The 18,336-nt window shown below is 51.9% G+C and overlaps 4 protein-coding genes across 4 annotated transcripts; 2 read left to right on the forward strand and 2 right to left on the reverse strand.

Moving 5' to 3' along the window:
* Nucleotides 1-1,704: 1,704 nt before the first annotated feature.
* On the forward strand, nucleotides 1,705-5,033 carry COCMIDRAFT_81406 (uncharacterized protein; the record flags this gene model as incomplete). Its single annotated transcript, XM_007684691.1, has 15 exons — nucleotides 1,705-1,823; nucleotides 1,878-2,012; nucleotides 2,088-2,452; nucleotides 2,500-2,857; nucleotides 2,908-2,960; nucleotides 3,010-3,156; nucleotides 3,210-3,263; nucleotides 3,315-3,373; nucleotides 3,430-3,458; nucleotides 3,510-3,529; nucleotides 3,617-3,632; nucleotides 3,683-3,710; nucleotides 3,760-3,834; nucleotides 4,146-4,180; nucleotides 4,448-5,033. The coding sequence occupies 15 exons, from the start codon at nucleotides 1,705-1,707 to the stop codon at nucleotides 5,031-5,033; spliced, it is 2,079 nt and encodes a 692-aa protein (XP_007682881.1).
* A 789-nt stretch (nucleotides 5,034-5,822) lies between these two features.
* Nucleotides 5,823-6,921, forward strand: COCMIDRAFT_81550 (uncharacterized protein; the record flags this gene model as incomplete). Its single annotated transcript, XM_007684692.1, has 2 exons — nucleotides 5,823-6,799; nucleotides 6,852-6,921. The coding sequence occupies 2 exons, from the start codon at nucleotides 5,823-5,825 to the stop codon at nucleotides 6,919-6,921; spliced, it is 1,047 nt and encodes a 348-aa protein (XP_007682882.1).
* Nucleotides 6,922-14,758: 7,837 nt separating this feature from the next.
* Nucleotides 14,759-15,973, reverse strand: COCMIDRAFT_81560 (uncharacterized protein; the record flags this gene model as incomplete). The annotated part of the gene is made up of 2 exons (XM_007684693.1): nucleotides 14,759-15,726; nucleotides 15,784-15,973. The coding sequence occupies 2 exons, from the start codon at nucleotides 15,971-15,973 to the stop codon at nucleotides 14,759-14,761; spliced, it is 1,158 nt and encodes a 385-aa protein (XP_007682883.1).
* A 533-nt stretch (nucleotides 15,974-16,506) lies between these two features.
* Nucleotides 16,507-17,994, reverse strand: COCMIDRAFT_81384 (uncharacterized protein; the record flags this gene model as incomplete). The annotated part of the gene is made up of 5 exons (XM_007684694.1): nucleotides 16,507-16,561; nucleotides 16,612-17,482; nucleotides 17,528-17,687; nucleotides 17,740-17,894; nucleotides 17,949-17,994. The coding sequence occupies 5 exons, from the start codon at nucleotides 17,992-17,994 to the stop codon at nucleotides 16,507-16,509; spliced, it is 1,287 nt and encodes a 428-aa protein (XP_007682884.1).
* Between the last annotated feature and the right edge of the window lie 342 nt (nucleotides 17,995-18,336).

Here is an 18,336-nt window from a genome sequence, read left to right on the forward strand (position 1 = left end):
CTATTCATCATCACTCGACCAGATTGTCCGGCTCCCAACGCGAGTATAAATCCGGCTTTCCCTCCTGCCTATGCATCATTCCTCAAGGCGCCTTAAAAGTACTCGATTTCCAGACCAATGATGAGAATTTGTCGCTGATAACTATCACGCTGACAGGCCAAGCTGAGGTCCGCAACAATGAAAAGTAGCCTGTCAAGAATGAAGGGGGGAGAAAGCCGTAACAAGGGACCCGACCGATGATGAGAGTCTGTCGCTGATAAATGTCAAGCTGACAAGTTAACCTGAGGTGTGCGACGATAAGAGGTAGCCTGCCAAGGATGAAGGAAGGGGGCCTGCAAAGATTGCGCGTGTTAGCGAAAGCTAAGCAGGGCGTCTTTTATGGTCTGGGGTGTATCCTCTTCTCCGGCCGCGACCTCAGATCGTACTCAATTTCCCCCCTTCCCACCTGCCTTTGAATGTATGAGGGACCTGCGCCATGCTATTGCAAGCAAAGCTTGGACACGTTGGTTCGGAGATGGGTAGCTGTGCGAGGCAGATATTGAACGTGAAAGTGGAGGTGGATCATGCGAGACACAAAGGCCATAGACCTGATGGAGAGGTGGTGATCGTGCATTGAAAGTCAAAGAAAAGAAAAGCGTTGATGGTTGGAGAGACGGAGTGCATGAGACGAAAGCAGGCATTATATATCAGGGAGCTTGTCACCAATGCCTCCTTCTATGCATTGGTGTTCTTGCTACCTTGCTCTTCTCCCTTCTCGTTATTCTTGCCTCCTTGCGAGGACCTCTTAGCTATTTGAGAAGGTTTGCGCTTGCGATATGCAACAAGAGGTAGTGAGCTATGAGGCTTGGATACTAGTAACGTTGGTTGTATGGAAAGCGGTATCTGTGGAACTGGGAGGTCGCGGGTGTTACAGCAGGAAGGGGTGGTTTTGGTATATACGAATTTTTGCATTGCAACAGTACAGTTTCTAGGACTTTCTGGCATGTCGTGTCTGGATATGATTAGATTTGATGTAGTGTAGATACAAGATAGAATATTAAAAAATCAGTTCAGGGTTAATTCGGGATAGAGTTATCTTGGTGATTCCTTGTCAAAGTGTACTTTTAACTACTATTTTCTGAGGTTTGTTGTTGAACGCTGTCTTCACTCATTCTCTGAGTGCACTCGGTGTGTTTGGACATATTACAAGGACTTTTGCTCCTGGCGTTCATGATTGTGAGGTGTTCTCAAATCTCAAGTAGTACCTTTCCGTTCTCTGGACTTTTAGAACCTCGATCCTACAGTGTATCGTTCAAGTGGTGCTTGGATCACTTTGAAGGTATTACTACTCTGCAAATTCGGACTATTTCCGAAGAAACTTAATCTTCAGCAGGTCATGATGATGCTATGCTGTTGCAAGTTATGCAGCTATGGTTGAAAGAACCTGCACATTCGTAGCCGAGTGACCCTTAAGCCACCACTGTACAGCACGCTCTGTAACGGTGATAATTATTCCGAAATCACAAGTCAAACATATTCCATATTGAAGGAATGATGCCATTATCTTATGTGTTGTGGTGTCACGAAACATTCAAGGAAGAGAGGTGGGCTGCCAAGAAAAATATGGCGCGGGACTTGCCGCGCCCGCTCCACAGCGGCGCGATGCATGCTGCACCCCACGCGTCGCGAATCTCTGCAATAACTCAACACCAACCAATTATGGCAATGCATCGAGAAACAGACATCTCGGTACCCCCTACGCCAACATGGCCAGCCAGCGATATAAGCATGCCCCAGATAAACGGCAATGAAGATTTCGGGAGCTTGGTAGACGAGTTATGCCAGTCAGTTTGTGAGGTGCAATGTGCCAATGACGCGGTTCTCTAATGGAGCCATAGATTCTTTGAGCACAACATTAAGTTACCGCATGCTTTCGAAGACCTGCGTCGATCGCAGGAAGGTCATGCCGTCAAGGTTCTCGTCCAACACCTTTCTGACCGAGTCGAGCATCCAGCCCTAATTTCGGCCCTGATGTACGTCGAAGCAGCTTTATACTACTGGAGAGAGACGTAGACTACAATACTAGCAAGAAAGCTGACCCAAGTAAGGGCTTTGAAAGGGCACTTTTCGGCCCTGGAGGAAACCAGCGACGAACCGGGGGTCAACGAAGCCCGCGGATACGCATGTGAATATGTTGCATGGCAGTTTTTGACAAATCTGAAGGAAGCAGAAATTATAGAGTACCTTTTGGTTGAACTACCTCCTGCATCAGCCTCGAATAGCCCGGAAACAGCGGGTGGCCAGCAAGATCGCCAGAACGGAGCTGGCAGTTCGGGCCCAAATGAGCGCTCGCCTCTTCTGCCGACTTCGAATGGTGATTACTTTAACCACAATGGTTCCGCCCTGACCCGGTTTGGGTCGATGATGTCGCAATGTGAAAATCTCAGTGCTCTAGAACTTGCCGCCGTATCCGGTACGTTTTTGAGAGCTTTGTGTGGCCCAGAGACTGAACTAGTATAGGTGCCAAAAAGTTCCTTTCTCAGAAACCGATCCAGAAGATCATAAACGGCTTGTGGAAGGGCGACATCGTCTTCTGGGAGACCCTTAGCTTGCACTCAGAGAAGAAGCCCAGGAGATACAACCGGAAACAAGCCGATCCGTTCTCCCGTCTACGTGTACCCATGTATCTCAAAGTCTTCGAGACATTGTTCTTCGCCGCCTTTTTGGCACTCTATTATGCGGTACTGGTGAGGCGCGACAATACTCGCATCACTGTTCCTGAGCTATTACTCTATGTGTGGATTGCCAGCTTTGCTTATGATGAGTTTGCAGATTGGATCGATGCGGGGCAAACATCATTTTATGCTTCGGACTTTTGGTAACATCCCTATCCATTTGAGTCGATATGGTACTATCTAACCTTAACAGGTGGACGTGGGATATAAGTATAGTGGTTGTTGGCTTTGTATTCTGCGTGATGAGTGCGACCTCCAAACCATATGATGGAGACAAGATCTAAAATCTCTACAGGAGTTGTTGGTTTGGCGACGGGCCATGCTGCGACGATTGATCAGGCATACGATGTACTTGGACTGGAGGCGCTCTTCCTAGTACCACGCATATTCTCCCTGCTGAGTCTCAATCGTTATTTTGGAACTCTGATCCCCTGTCTAAAAGGTTAGCGCACCTTGCTGTGCAAAGTTCGTTTGATCCCGCTAAATTAGATACAGAGATGACAAAGGACTTTGTCAAGTTTTTATCACTAGTTGTTATCTTGTACCTAGGTAAGGAGGCATACTGAACTACAGTGAATGTTAACTCATTATCACTTCTAGGTTTCTTGACTACCTTTGTGTTGCTGGCTCGCGATAGCAGGTTCAATGCGAAACAGATGGTCAGTCTTGCAGACTCTGCTACTTGAACTGCAATATACTTACTTGCCCCACTTAGTGTTGGATCTTAGTCAAAGTGTTCTTTGGGTGAGTGAAGCCATGTTGATACTGTCGTTGTACCTGCTGACCCTTTGTTAGATCGAGCTATCTAGGATTCGGTGAGTTGATACGTCCATGCAGAATCTGCGCAATGGATACACTGCCACCACTATCGATTTACCAATAACTAACACGATCCTGGGCAGATGTTGCTGAAGAGATGTATGCAGTCTCCCAAAAATAAATGTTGACTGTCTGTTAACGGTCCGCAGTTCGCCGTTATTTGGGCCTCCGGTCATGGTAGGGTTATTTATAACATTGTCTTGCCGTATTCTGACTCGTGTATCAGCTAATTTTTGTCACTTTGACAAACATTCTCCTCATCACAAGCTTGATATCGCTTTTAAGTAATTCATTGAGCAAGGTACGTATTATTTTCGTTGGTCGTCGATTCCCCACTCCTAAAGCCGGCATGTTTTATGCACGCCAAGCCGCGATCCACAGTCAACTGCGCCCCCTTCATTTCGAGCCACTCTTCTAGGATGTATGACATGGAGAAGTTCCTTGATTTTTCCCAACCCACTATTTGTTGGGGGGGTATGATACAGCCACACTTGACGTTCAACCCCAGTTTCACGACAACCATGTCCTTGACCTAGACTATGAGGAGCATGGCTATAGTACTGATCCGTGCACTGCGTGATGAATTGCGTACAGAGAACTGACAAATGCTAGGTCTTGGACCATGCCCGAGATGAATACTCGTTTGTGTTCGTCCACCCCAACCATTAACCATTAAAGATGACTAATTTGGACATGGATGCAGTTACTCAGTCTATGTGCTTGAAGCATCAAGCTCAAATAGGCTGACATATTTTCTGCCTCCACTGGTACGTACATTTTGTAATGCTATTATGGGGACGTAAAAGCGGGCATTAAGCGCCGGGCTGCTGAGCGGCCAATTGGCACAGCCACTATGACCAGAGTGGAAGACACATTCATGTCCAACCAACTTTTTGCTTGATCTGCTCGAGGAGTGTCATTGTGTGGGCGCTATGCCGTTGTTGCCCTGCCTGCGAGCCTTGTTCTGCCGCTCAGGCTTTCTCGACACAGCAGCACTGCAAACCCATGTGGGCCCTCGACGAAGCTACTCGCACACTCGGCTTCCCCGTCGCAAGGCTGACCGGCTTCCAGAATCTCATTCCGCTAGTCATCCGGCCGTTGCGGCTCATTTTACCCTCTGAACGACTGAGGAGTGTCCGGATCGTCATGCTCAAGGCGACACATCTGCCCCATGTGCTTGTGATCTGGGCCTTTGAGAAGCTGTGCAATCCTCACAGCGGTAAGGCCAAGATGACGACATTTAGCGGTCCCCAGTCACCTGCGCCGTCCAAAAGAGCCCCTCGGTTGGCTGTGAATTCGCCGCGCTTGCTAATGGCGAGCTTCCCCAATTCTATGGGAAGGGCTCAACACGCAATTCGGCCTCAGACTCGCACGGGGTTGCCGGAATCAGATGCTCAGTTGAGAACACTAGTTGCCAAGTTATCCACCCAGGTAGAAGAACTTACTGCGATGGTGTCGCAGCTCCGGGAGGACCGCGAAGCGAGCACATCGGCCGCGTGAGGGCCGGCGCTTGCAGCCGCGGGAGTAGAGGTAGGCATGTTCAGGACGGGCAGCAAAAAGGATGGTGGGCAAAAAATCAAATAGGATTGCATGTTTTGGGGTGCCGAAGTGTCGTGGAGCAATTGGGCATGAGAATGGGAGGGGGGGGTTGGGGTCTCGCAGTCAGACAAGACTGGGGCCGTGAATGAATGAATGAACGAACGAACGATCAACGGCGGATGCGCGCAGGGCAGGATGGCCAGGATGGACAGTTTCATGGGGGACGCACACGGGCATGGGTACAACCGCCTTCTCCTCTTGCGCCTCAAAGTCTGGTCGGCGCAAGGATTTTGTGTTCGGCCCGCTAAGGTCTAGGTACCCGACGGTGTGGTTCACTCTGGCTACCCCGGTCAAGCCACTGTCGACTGCACGCCCCTGCACACGCACACTCCTTCATAGCCCCATGGACTAACAGGCGCTGCCGCGCAGGCGGCTCGAGCTTTGTTCATGCTGGTCTTGCCTAGCATAACTTGGGAGTCTGCCTAACACTCAAAAGCCCACTGTTTGAACGCATGCTTCGAGAATACACTGGTGGAGCATACAAACCGAAGTCTGATCTTGGATCTGGCAAGGCTGCTCAGCTGCTGCTTCTTACAAATATAACTTATCGTGGTTCAGCCTTCATTCACCTTCTTCATTCAGCTTCCTGCACTCCACTATCTCCTCTATCCACCTTCACTCCTCACTACCTTGGCCCACCTCGAAGACTTTGTACATTGTTTCCCTTTGTTCCTTCTCTGCTCTTTCATCATGATGTACCCAGACCAACCTACGCCGCCATTCAAATCGCCCTACCAACTCCGGGCTCCAGAGACAGGCGCCCTCATGGAATCGCCCTATCCTTCGCCAGGGCGAGGAGAATCGCAGTCCAAGTACCCGCAAGGTCTCGGTCTATACGAAGTTCAGCCTACATTCCCTCCATCACCTCAGCCGTCACCAAACTGGACTAGTCAATTTGCAACCGTTTCTTCACCGGGAGATTTCATTGCCAACCCATATCTCTCGGGGGCTCTCGACCATCCAGTATCTCGCTCGCCCTTGCCCTGGTCATCTGCACAAGTATCTCCTCGTTCGTCTCTGTCATATACACGCGAAATGTCGACATTTTCTCATGATGGCTCAGAGCAAGCGTACCCTAGTGCGGCGAAGGTCGAAACTCCGGGATGGAGCCCACAGGTTCATTTCAGTACAGACAGTCCAGGACAGATGCATGTACATGCAAACTCGAGGCAATCTTCCCTCACAGTAGCACCAGAAAGGCTCAGCGCAGGCATGTATGCGTACGAGAATGCATACCCCTCACCAGTCCTGCTCCGAAGCGAAGCGAATCCCATGTACCACTACAACGACATGGTGTACGAGAGAGCACCGTCAGAGGGAAGCCTGCACAGCCCACAGTCTCGAAAAGCCTGCCCTAGCCTCGCCGTCACAGCCGTACAACGCAGACAAACTCGTAACCGCAGACATACGGATCCAGCTCACGCTGCATACCTGTGCAAGCTTTGTCCTGACAAGGGGTTTGCCAGGAAACACAACCTGACGCAGCATTTGCTCATACACGAGGCAGTGCGCAGAAAAGACCATGTATGCCCTCACGAAGCATGTGGAAAGGAGTTTGTACGCAGGGCAGACTTGGTACGTCACGACGAGTGTGTGCACAAGAAGAGGAAGCCATGGCAGTGCGAGAAGTGCTCTGCTGTGTTTGGCCGCAAAGACACGTTGGCAAGGTAAGGAACATTCCAGCAAGTCTACTTGTCCATGTCACTGACAACTCTCTAGGCATAGGAGCGATGGGTGTTCCCGTCGTACGGAGGTGATAAGTTCCGGAGTCGTCAATTCACATCTGTGAAACACAATCATTTACCCCTTCTTGAGGACCGCATGGCAGATGGCAGCAAGTGTTTTTAATGTTTGGGCTTGGATGACATTGTTTTTCGCTTGATTTTGGCGTGGGTGGACATTTGCATTTTTGGAGTTTTTTTTTTGAGACGCTCGAAAGGACGTGAGAATGGTAGACAGATTGCAGTGACATAGTGAGGGTGCCTGGCTTCAATGCGCATGGGGCCCTCTCGCACGCAGTGCCAATATGATCACATTCAGCCCGACCAAGTAGTGTACAGTGGCAATTGGCCGTAGAAGAGATGTGCTGAGTGTGGCATCATTTGTGTGGGTTCAGGGTAGGTGTGGAAACGCCACCAAGGGCAGTCCCTGGCAACCACACACGCCCCGGCCGGCACGGACTGCCCATAACGTCTTTCTGTACAACCCACCTGAGGCGGGGATGATACGGGGACCATTGCTACCGCACGCCACGAACCGCGGCCCATAGCCAGCAGCCCAAGGCGACATGGATGCGTCTGTTTGTGAAATGGTGCAGGCATGGTGCATAATAAGCGCCCTTCGCTGGGCAAGACGCAGGCGGGCCGCATCTGACTGGCCCACGATGCGCTGCGGCACGGCGACGAGGCTCACGGGCGTACAGAATTAGACGCAGGGTGCTTCGGCTGCGAGGGAGAGGGATATTACATGAGTAGGCCGCTTGTTGGAGGTGCCGTCTGGGGCGGCCTTGACAGCAGTGACAGCGGGCGACCGTGGCTCGCACAGGTGCTGCAGCGCTTTACCATGTCTCACATCGCTCTCGACCCACATGGCATATCAATCCCTGGCAGAGCTGGCTGCAACTTAGCCGTCTGCCCTGCCCTCCCCCCCCCCTCCAAGACTAGCGGGATAGCGTCGCGGCGGGCGCTTAATGTATGGCCGTCTGGGCTCGTCTTATCTGGCTCGAGCCACGTCGGCTGGCTGGAAGGCTGGGAGGGTGCAGGGCCGGGGGTGCGCTAGTCCGCTTGCGGCACGGCACCACAGCCCTTTGCGCTCTCCCACTCACCCACACTCCCACACTCCCACACGCCCCCCCCAGCGACCTCCCCGTTTCGTCTTCCTTGTTTCAACGCGTCTCTGCGTCTAACCCCCTCTTCCGCTTTGCACGAACCCGTCATCGCAACAACGGCCGCCTGCTGCCCGACCCGCCACGCTGGGCCGAGTCACACACGCAGCTGCGCGCGCGCGCTCTCTGGCCCCAGCAGGCCCTCTCGTTCTTCTGCCGCTGGGTAATGGGTGCGTGAGACGATCAACAGCCGCCTCGCCGTATAGTACAGTATAGTATAGTATACGCATCTGCATCTACATTCAGAATGACGGTCCTGCAAAAGAAGGGGCTTCTGGCGTGGACATGACGCTCCCCAAACAATACCCGGCGCCACTCATGTGACGTGCTTCGAATGCGAGTGACGGCACACATTCTTCGGCTGGATGGAGACGCCTCCCAATCTAGGCTAGTTATTGTCCCCTCCATCCCCAAGTATTGAAGCCCGCTGCCCTGCCGCGGAGGATCGTACCTGGACTGGCTCCTCTGCTGCGAGCCAAGCCCATCTCGACTGAGACATTTTACTGCATTGCGTCGCAGTCGGGTCGCTGGATGGGCCACTGTAACATCGGCACATGTTCGCAATGGACTCCAGATTGACTCTAGAGTCGACGAGTATTGATGTGCAGCACTCCCCGCGTATCAATACGAGTGGTGGGTTCCACAGCCTCATTGGACAGCAATACAGCAGGCCAACGGCAACCAAAGGCATACAAGCCTGATTCTGCCTATGCCTGACATCAGCCGTCCTTGCCGGCTTATCGGCTTCCCCCCTCAGGGCCGATGGGTGCCGCCGATGGCAACACCACACGGTATCACGTTCACTCAGTGCATGGCCATTGACGTAGCCTTTCAGCCCCTTCAATATAGAACCAACAGCATCATACCTTGATCTCGAGCCTGCGGTCAAATGGTAAGGAGATTCACGTGCAATCAAAGGAGCCAGTAATCCGCGAAGCGACCAACCATCCCGTGTCTCTTCAAAGAAAGCCGCGGCTGTTGGAAACACTGTGCAGACGAGAATGATGCTGGACCCAACTGTACCGCCCCTCCCCTTTTATCATATTTCTAGCGTCAAGATGCAAGGACCTGTGGTGGTGGTTGTGGCCTGATCAGGTGTCTCTATTCTCAAACCATGAAATTTCGTACAATTTCACCTAGAGGCGTTTCTCAAAGGGTAGCCAAACGTGGTAAGCAGGTACCTGCATTCGCGTCATGGAATGAAACAGCCAAAACGCCCTGCTTCTCGCACGCTGCAAGCCCTCCCCACAGCGGACACCTGCGGAAGGGAAGGAATAGAGGCGTTAGGCCCCCAGATGCACAGTCGCGGTATCCTGGCAAACGATTTGCGTTATTGACAGGGCAGCAAACGGGGCACTGTAGATTTCCGACGTGCATGGACCAAAAGAAGGGTTGGTCAGCTCGATCTCAACCTTCGGGGCTGTTGTGGCGTCGCGTCTTTCCATGTCTCAAAAGGATAGGAGGTGGGTACCCGTACACGATCGTGATGGTACAAATTGACGGACAGGTTGCTGGGACACCGCAAACACGGTGCTGGTAACGCGTCTGACGCAACAGCACGCCATTGCACATCATGTTGTCTTTTCTGCCGCCGTGTTGCGCAAATCACCAGGTACGCGGCGCTACGGCGTTTAAGCAGGCTGCAGTAGCCGCGATGCTTCCGCCACCCGCGCGAGCCGCTGAATCCTTACTAGCGAAGCGCATCGCCGCGCGTGTACCTTCGCGATAGACGCCGCCTCGCTAGAGCCACGTACAACACTGCTAAAACCAACGTCGCCTGACAAATGCTCTGCAGCCGCGCACTTGCGCCGTGGGCGATATCACGAGTTTTTTTTTTCAAGCCCAGATAATCCCACAGCAGGGAGTTATTATAGTGCCATGGCATACATTCACATTGGGTTGACCGGTACAGGCAACAGGGTTGAAGCTGCGTAGAGTCACAGCTACTCATAATTTAGGCGTTCCACCCACTTTTCGGCTTGGGGTTGTTAGTGCCGAGACGATACGTCTAGTGAGGGAATCCACAACAGAGCCTTGCGAAGCTAGCCAAGGAGCCAGCTGGGTTTCCTCCCTTGCGATGCGCGATCCTTTGACTGACGGGGCAGGTCACTAATTACGGTCTTCGCTACCAAAAGTCGGTGACTTTGCAAAGGGACACGTCCAAGTACGTCCGCACGACGCGCTAAGAAAAAAAATGATCACGAAGACGCGGTTTTGGTGTTCCTCCCTAATGATAATGACAATGACGATGATGATGTCGAGTGTGGCTAGTCCCCCAGGCATCAGGACGGAGAATAATGGAGTATGTTCCCGGGTTCGCTTGATGATTATCAGGGTAACGCCCATCACGTCAGCCCGGCCGAGCCAATCGTTCGAATGCCCTAGGGCTGACCCACTATTTACGGACACGGCTGTCGGCTTCCCCGACCAATGATATGATTGAGCGCGCGTATGGACCAGTCTCCAGAAGCAGACGTGGGCCGAGCAGCGTCCGTGTGGAATCACAGACCTTGAGAACATGCAGGAAACCCACCCAAAAATCCGGGAGCTGGGAACGCTTACCGCACTAACCCATTGCAGCGCCTTGGCAAAACACCACCCACGATAGAACAGGAAGGCGGCGAACTGCATCCTCTTCACGGCTAGCTTCTGCCCCCAAGCTGACCTGCACACATTTGCCAGACGAGGCTGTTGCGCGACCTCAATCTGCATTCCTCGGACCAGAGATGCGTTGATGTGTCTATATACATAGTACTATGTATGTACCTGTCGTGTTTGCATGGCCTAGTTTGGCGGGACAAAGACTGGTTCAAGCGCGGTCGGTCCTATTCCCCAGCCTATCGGCAAACGGATGTTTTATTGCTAACGCGCCGAACGACCAAGTTTGACTCTGAACAGGAATTTCGCTGACAACATCCTCGATCGCCTGTCATGACCGGCCTCGGCGTGTTCGCAGCCCGGAGCCTGTCTTCAAACAGACAAAGCTCTTGGCGCTTGATGCCTCTTCAACCAAACTTCGGCACTTTTGCGGTTAACCCGTCAAATACACGTAACGGCGTCGGCATTCAAGCCACTCAGGTCGACCATCACACGGACAAAAAGAAAGTCAAGCTGATGGCGTTACGCCATGAATGCCCCCCGGCCCCCTTTCTCCTGCTAAGATCGCAACGTTGTGGCACGGCCAGATCGGGCCGGTAATTGGCATATCCCGCAACCATCTTGTTTGCTGCAACCCGCTGTTTCCCCGAGATCTTCAGCTTGGTCTTATTACGCGGCGAAAACGCACGATCGTGTCAAGCGACTTTGGTATGAGCGCGGACAGAGCGTAGATGGAGGATGGGCTTTGCGCTCCGCGGGGAGAGAACTAGATCCTCTTCATCTCGCTTGCGGGGAAGCACCCCCCCCCCCCTGATTCCTGACCCGTCATCGTACGAGCTCCCGAAACACAAATAACAAGCAAGACATCAAGGTCCAGCCTGCAATGTATGCCCACATCGCGTGGGTGTACTGCAACCACATACAATGACACACTGTCCACTATACTGGTAGTGACTGCATGGCATGTAACCACCTGTATGTCTATCAAGTCCATAGCTATCACATGTAAGCCCTTGGTCCAGTAGTGTGCCGACGGGCGTATATTCATAAGTCCGGTAAGAGATCGTTTGCACAAAACGTTGATCAGCTCCCCTTTTCTAGCCTATGGGTAATGGCCGCTGACAACAAAGTCACGGCAATCAAGCCCAATACGCTGAATTCAGAAACATGGCCAAACAGGAACGACCGCAAGTTTGTAACAAAAAACTTCATGCGCGGCGCATATCAACAGCCTGGACCCAGAAACTCTTAACACTTCACCTTGCATATAGACATCGTCACCAAGAGTGGAGTATGTTGTCTCTTTGTGGCCATTGATTAAGCGCCCGGCGCCTGTTGATCGGCACTGCGACCAATGGGATGAACGATGGCTCTGTGTTCAGTCCCTAAAATCACTTGCAAGGGGTATGAAAAGAGGGATAATTGCATAAATGAGGCCGCATGCTTGAGTGGATATTCGCTCTTTTAGGCAATTGGCATGCCCATTACACCGTTACTGTTGGTGCAAATGGCAGCAAAATTACTCTAATAAGCGTTTGTGCCTGCAAGAGTCTCCTCGTGTGCAAGACAACGGCTCGCGGAAGGCAAGGCCATGCGAAGGGTATGCCGGCACCCGGGATTTTCGTACCCTTCAAGCGCCCTAAGGCACGCAAGGCTGCATGCATCCGGTAAACACACCATTGCCATTGTCGACATATGTACTACTTGCGGTTGATCGGATTAATTGATGCCCGGTGGGGGCATGTTCCTTGGACTCTGTGTACCAGTCCCCATGCAACCTATCAGCGGGTCAGTCAACCGGGATGGGACGTGTACAATGACATGCATATGTCAGCCAAGTGAAAAAAAAGAGTGAACATATGCTGCACATGCTACGGAAAGGAGAACTGCAGTACGAGCTACAGTACGTACTCCATGAATGTGGCTGTTACACGGCAGAAAAGTGAGGCAACAAAAGTCTTGTGCGGGAGTGGTGGACAAATTTTTGCATCGATCCTTCAGGAAGGCACAAATCCGATACGATAAGGATTGTCGTTCGGTCGCCTTGCATCCCGCCCTTCCGCGCCTAGGTAGAAGCGCCGTGCAAGCGCGGTTTTTTGCTCTCGTTCCTCCCCCCACATGTCCCCCCTTGCCAACAACACGGTCTGGTGTAACACAAGACTTTCACACGCACCCACCAAGGATGCCGATACTGGAGGTCCCAGAAAAAAAAACATTAGTCAATGCCATGGACCGAGTCGCTTTTTTTTCTTCTTCCTCACCCGGCGTCTTGAGCCACCGGTAGTATATGACGAATGCTCCTCGGATCCGTCTCGCCACAACTGCTGTCAAAGGGCAACCCTTTGGAACCGAAGAATATGCGAGCCGTGTTCGACCCAACTGCCTGGTAAATTCACCATCCTCCCACATCTCCTGTCAAAGGCACCACAGCCTGGGCTGAGACGAGCACCACGAAATAAAAACTACGATGACTCAGGCAAGAGAAACAGGCTCATGAGCGGCTGCTTTGCGAAAGGCACTGTCTAGTAGCGCGCCACACCGCGTGATTCTACTGGTAAGTTTCTCAGTAGGAGCATAGCGGAGTGGAGGAGACTAAGGCAACGGGTGGGAAGAGAGGTCAGCTAGGTGCATACGTGGGATGTCGATACTTGTCCTTACTGCCCACACACTCACGCCGTAGCCCATTGTTCGTCCCCCCTGTCCCTCTTTGTGACTAGAAGGAGCCCTGTCACCTATCTCTTACCGCGAGCGTTTGCACTCGCGCTGCCAATGTGCGTGAATTGTCCCCAATATTCCCCAATCCGTACTCCCCCCCAAAGAAAGCACGTTCATTCCAGACTCGCAATCGCAAACACCCCTCCCCACATAATGCACCAGTGCACCACTCGACCTTCCAAGATCAGTACACGGAAGCGAATCCCGAGGTTTCTTATCCCATATGCACTGTGTTGTTGCTTGTGGTCCTGCCAAAAAAAGGAAATGCGTCATTCGATCCTCAGTCTACATGTAGAACAGGCGGGGATCGACCCAGGCGTGTGTGTGTGTGTGTGTGTACTCTGGACAACCACTCTTCCACAGTCTCCACCCGCATACTTTACCATGCTAAAGAGAAAGAAATACCTGTTCCACTGCAAATACAACGTTGTGCTAAAGATAACCCACGCACACACACACACACATAGACTAAAGATAACCCACACACATACCTATCTATCCACCAGTACCTAATCCAAGCCTCATTCTGCCTTGAAAGTCTAAGCCTCACTCCTCCCATCTTCCCCCCACACACACACTTCGAACTAGCTTCAAATAGAACATGTATGCAAGAGAGAAGGAGAGAAAGAAAGAAAGAAAGAAAGAAAGAAAGAAAGAAAGAAAGAAAAAAGGGCAAAGTAAAAGCGCTAGACGTGCTGTACACAGCCTACTTGCACGTGCAAGCTTTTCTTTGGAGAATAGTGAAACACACACACACACACACACACACACACACACAAAGTCCGGTCTTTGTGGAATTGGCTTATGTGCTGTGCTGTGCTGCTGATGTTGCTTGAGGCAGGGGACAAAGAAGAAAAGAAAAAAAAAGGGAGGGGGGGGGAGAACCAACGACGGTGTTGGTAGATTAGGTCATATGCTTGCTGCTCTATGATAAGGATGGCTGCGTGAATTGCGATGGAGAATGAGTTGTGTATATTATGAGATGCAACAAAAAAGTTAGGGGTTTGGTAAATCTGGTGCCTGTTTTTTTTGTTCTTTTTGCTTTTGCTTTTCTGTAACAGTAGTGGTGGTAACGCACTGCACACACACACACACACATATATCCTGGGTTAGGTAAAAACAGAGCGGGGGCTTGCAGGAACAGAGAAAAAAAAGGTAATGACAGGGGCCTGCGTACAATTACGCATTGGGAGATGAGATTTATTGTACAGTACTGCTACATAGGCTGGGTTAATCTGCAAACGTGGTGCCTCGGCCGATGCAGATTGTCATGTCAAGGTGCACTGTCGCTCCAACTGTGCCGCACGCGCGTCATCAGCCGTAGTGATCAAATGCCGTCATAAGACTTGTTGCTCGCAGACTTTTCCTCTCCTCATTAACACCCATCATCTCTCTCAAATGTTTTGAGCATCTGCTAACATTCACCTACTTAGATGAAATCGCCGCCTCCAAAGCCTCCAAACGGATTTGGTGGCCGGCCGCCGAAACCTCCAGGTCCGCCGAAACCATCACCACCTCCACCGGGAAAGCGGGGGACTCGTCCTCTATCCTCTGCTCTCGGATCTCCAGGTCCGAACGTATCGTATCGCGCGCCCGGAGGAGCCATTGGATCGTAGCCGCCTTGTCCACCTTGACCACGAAATAGCGGATCGTCGAATGTAGGGTGCATACCGCCGCCACCGAAACCACCTGGTCTTGGTAGGCCACCTGCTAGATGTGGTCGTAGAGGATCGTTAGGCCCGAGTCCCTGTGGATACAAGTCGTCATGACCAATGTTGATGGGATTTCGATTATCTCGGAGACGGCCTGGCCCACGGTTTAGGTCCAGTTCATCGTCGAAGCCGGGTATGGGTTCAGGCAAATGTCGGCCGGATCGTGGTGGAGCGGCAAGGGGATCATTGAATGGGTGGGGTCGCGCGGGGTCAGGATCAGCCGGTGGCTGCCTTGGATTAGGAGGATCACTTCGTTGGGGATCCTGTCGATCTGCTGTGGGTGTACGCTCCTGATCTGTTGTACTTTCCTCATAGCCAGGCTTGTTCAAACGTGGTGCCAACTTCTGGATCACAGAGATTTTGAGCAGCGAGCCAAGATCGTTCAGCCGGCCGGCCGAGATGAAGAGATCTTGCAATTTCTGTGATGCATCTTCTATTGAAGTTCCTTCAGGAACGCTGAAGGGTAATTGTGATTCAGAGAGGTAGTCCTTTGTGGTGAGCTCGAAATGTGTCGTCTTGTCGTCGCCCACGGCCAGGGCAAAGACAACGGCCTTGCCTCCCAATCTGTTGACCTTGACGAGAAACTCCATAGCTGACTGTGCGTGTGCATATCGAAATGCGTACGAGGAAGAAGCGTTCCATTGTACAGGTAGTTCTTTTGGGTCTTGGGCGTCTGCATGCGCTTCTGTGAGTACCTAAGTTATGATGGGTAATCAGACAAGTAGAGGACATGAGTACTTACCTATGCGCTCGTCTTCGCCCAGTCCGATGAGACGGAAACCGACAGCGAGCATGCCAGCGTGAACTGCCAATGCCACGGCCTCTGTTCCGTTCTTGAGCTGTGATGCCTCTCCTTTAGGTAGCGAAGTGGCCATGAACAAGGCGAGCGAACCTGCGCTCAGCGGGTTGCCCGTTGTATTTGTTTGGACCATGTTTGGGGGGTTTCAATCTTTGCTGCAGTTGGTGAAGTTGTGTAGGATTTGTGTAGTAGCAGGAGAATGACAGAGAGATGGGATGTGTGGGGTGATTAAAAGAAATGGTGGTCGTCAAGGTTCAAGTATGGTTCCCGATCAGGCAGCGGAGTTGGGAGCTGAAGCTGTCAAAAGAGAGCCAATGACGCAGGGGCGGGGTCTGGGGCCTGCTGCAGCTGCATCGCCGCACCTCACACTCACGATATCTGTTCATGCACGGTGCTGCAGCATAGCTCAATCAGCTTTCAGATAGAATATTCAATGACATCACCAAAGGTACAAAGTGTTGCGCACAAACAGGAATACATATATTGCTGTACAACAAAGCTGCAAAGTATGCGCCGGTACGTCAGTGTGGCCTATGGCACCTCCCAAAGACAAGGATACGCCGGTCCACGGGGAATAAAACGAGACCCCCAAACGCCAGAGGCAATGCACCAAGACACCACGAACACATTCACAAATCAGATCAGAAATTCCATAAAGCGGGAAGCCTATTCCGGTAGGTCTTGGGAATTGCTTGCTGCAAGCTCGTTCGGTTCAAGAAGACTGTTCATGTTAGCAAAAGTTAATTAAGAACAAATAAACATGGGTCTTACGAATATTGCTTATACAGAGTGCCTTCGCCCCCCTTTTCGAGGTCGACGTTGAAGACGTAGTAGTTGCCTTCGCTAGTGACAACCATGATCTGAGGCCCATTGTTGTTGAGTGCTACCACATTCCTTACGGGGCCCGACGACGAGCTGTTGGGAGAACGCGGTATCTTGACCCAGGCAAAGTCGCGCGACGGTTCCCAAATCTCCGCTACTGCGTTGGGCAGGTACCCTCCCACAGTAGCAGCGAATGACTTTCCGACCGTTTGGGATGTGCGGCGTATCAAACTTCCAAAAGTGGGGTTGATTGCTTTCCGTTCTGGAGGCGCCATGTCTGCTGTACTAGCACCGAATTCGTCAGATGCCTCTTCGCTTGCTAGACTGCTATTTCGCTGATGGGCAGAACCCCCTGTTCGCGTAGGTCCCGAAGACACGCTATTGCTCCTGCTATTGGGCGCACCCAGACGGAAGATATGCACCGTCTCCGTTGCAGAGGAGACGCTCAATAGTGTTGAGGCCGAGTTGAACGACATGCTGTATATCCTTGCTGGTATGGAGCCTCTTCTAAACTGGTATAGTTTCTGCGCATCTGGGATTGAGAAAACGCGAATAATGGTGCCCTTTTCCGATGCTGTCGCGAGCAGGGTACCATCGCTGTTGAGCGCAATGCACGACAACGGAGAGTTGTGTGCTTCTATGACGTTGACTGCTTCCATCTTGGTCGCATCATATATCAACACCTCTCCACTTGTCGGCGCGATGTGATCAGTCTTGGGCGGCGCATGCGAGGGTGGTTGGAAGGTGGCAGGTGCAGCTTTGGTGGGTAGTGGGAACACGAGGTAGTTGTTTTCTGACGACGCAGAGAGGGCGCATATGGCTACACATGTTAGCGACTGTGAATCATTTGGCTGAGCCGTCTTACCATTAGGGTTCGGTGACGTCTTCTCAGTTTTGAGCATCTGCATATTGCTTATGTCGTAGATATAGAGCTCTGATTCCAGGACGACAACTAGGCGCTTCCGGTTCATGCGCATGGCGAGGATAGCCGTCCTAAAGGTCATTTCGCATATCGTGGAGTGTCTCTTGGCCTTGTCAGTGCCTAGCCAGGACAGTGCAGATTGCCATACAACAAACCTTTGTGTTTTGTATCCGTAGCACTCGGGGCGACAATGTGAGCGCGACTAGCGACGTCGAGAAGAGCATCTCAAGGCTGGAAACATCTCCTTCGCGCGACTCGGACTGCTTGTTAAACGGGTCGGTTGTGTATATGCGGTACCCATTTGTGGTGCCTGGTGAGTAACTACGTCAGTTTCGATACCGCCACAGGTGCGCACACGACATACCAACGCCCAGGTGGCTGTGATCCTGGTTGAATGTAACAAAGTTCATGGCTACAGAGGGATTCCGGATGTACCGCTCTAGGTGTTGTGGACGCTGTGTGAAAGTAGTTGTCGCTGTAGCTGTAATAGCTGTGAGCTACCCAGGTGACGGTCAAGTGGAGCTTGGGGCAGCCGTTTGTGAGCGGTCAGCCCTGTGGGCGAGGTGTAAAGTATCCTCGTGTGCCGAAGCGATGGCGATGAAGTAGCTGATATGCCCGTATGGAGGTTGCAATGTGCAGGAGGAGATGCCTAAAGATTATTTGCAACTTGTTTGTAGTTGCTTCCCACCTGCCGGTCATGGTTCACGCGCATGCAGGGATCCCGACGTCAGCCTCAGCCCCACGTTGTGGCT

This window comes from Bipolaris oryzae (genome assembly GCF_000523455.1).
Source record: "Bipolaris oryzae ATCC 44560 unplaced genomic scaffold scaffold_4, whole genome shotgun sequence".
Taxonomy (NCBI): Eukaryota; Fungi; Ascomycota; class Dothideomycetes; order Pleosporales; family Pleosporaceae; genus Bipolaris; species Bipolaris oryzae.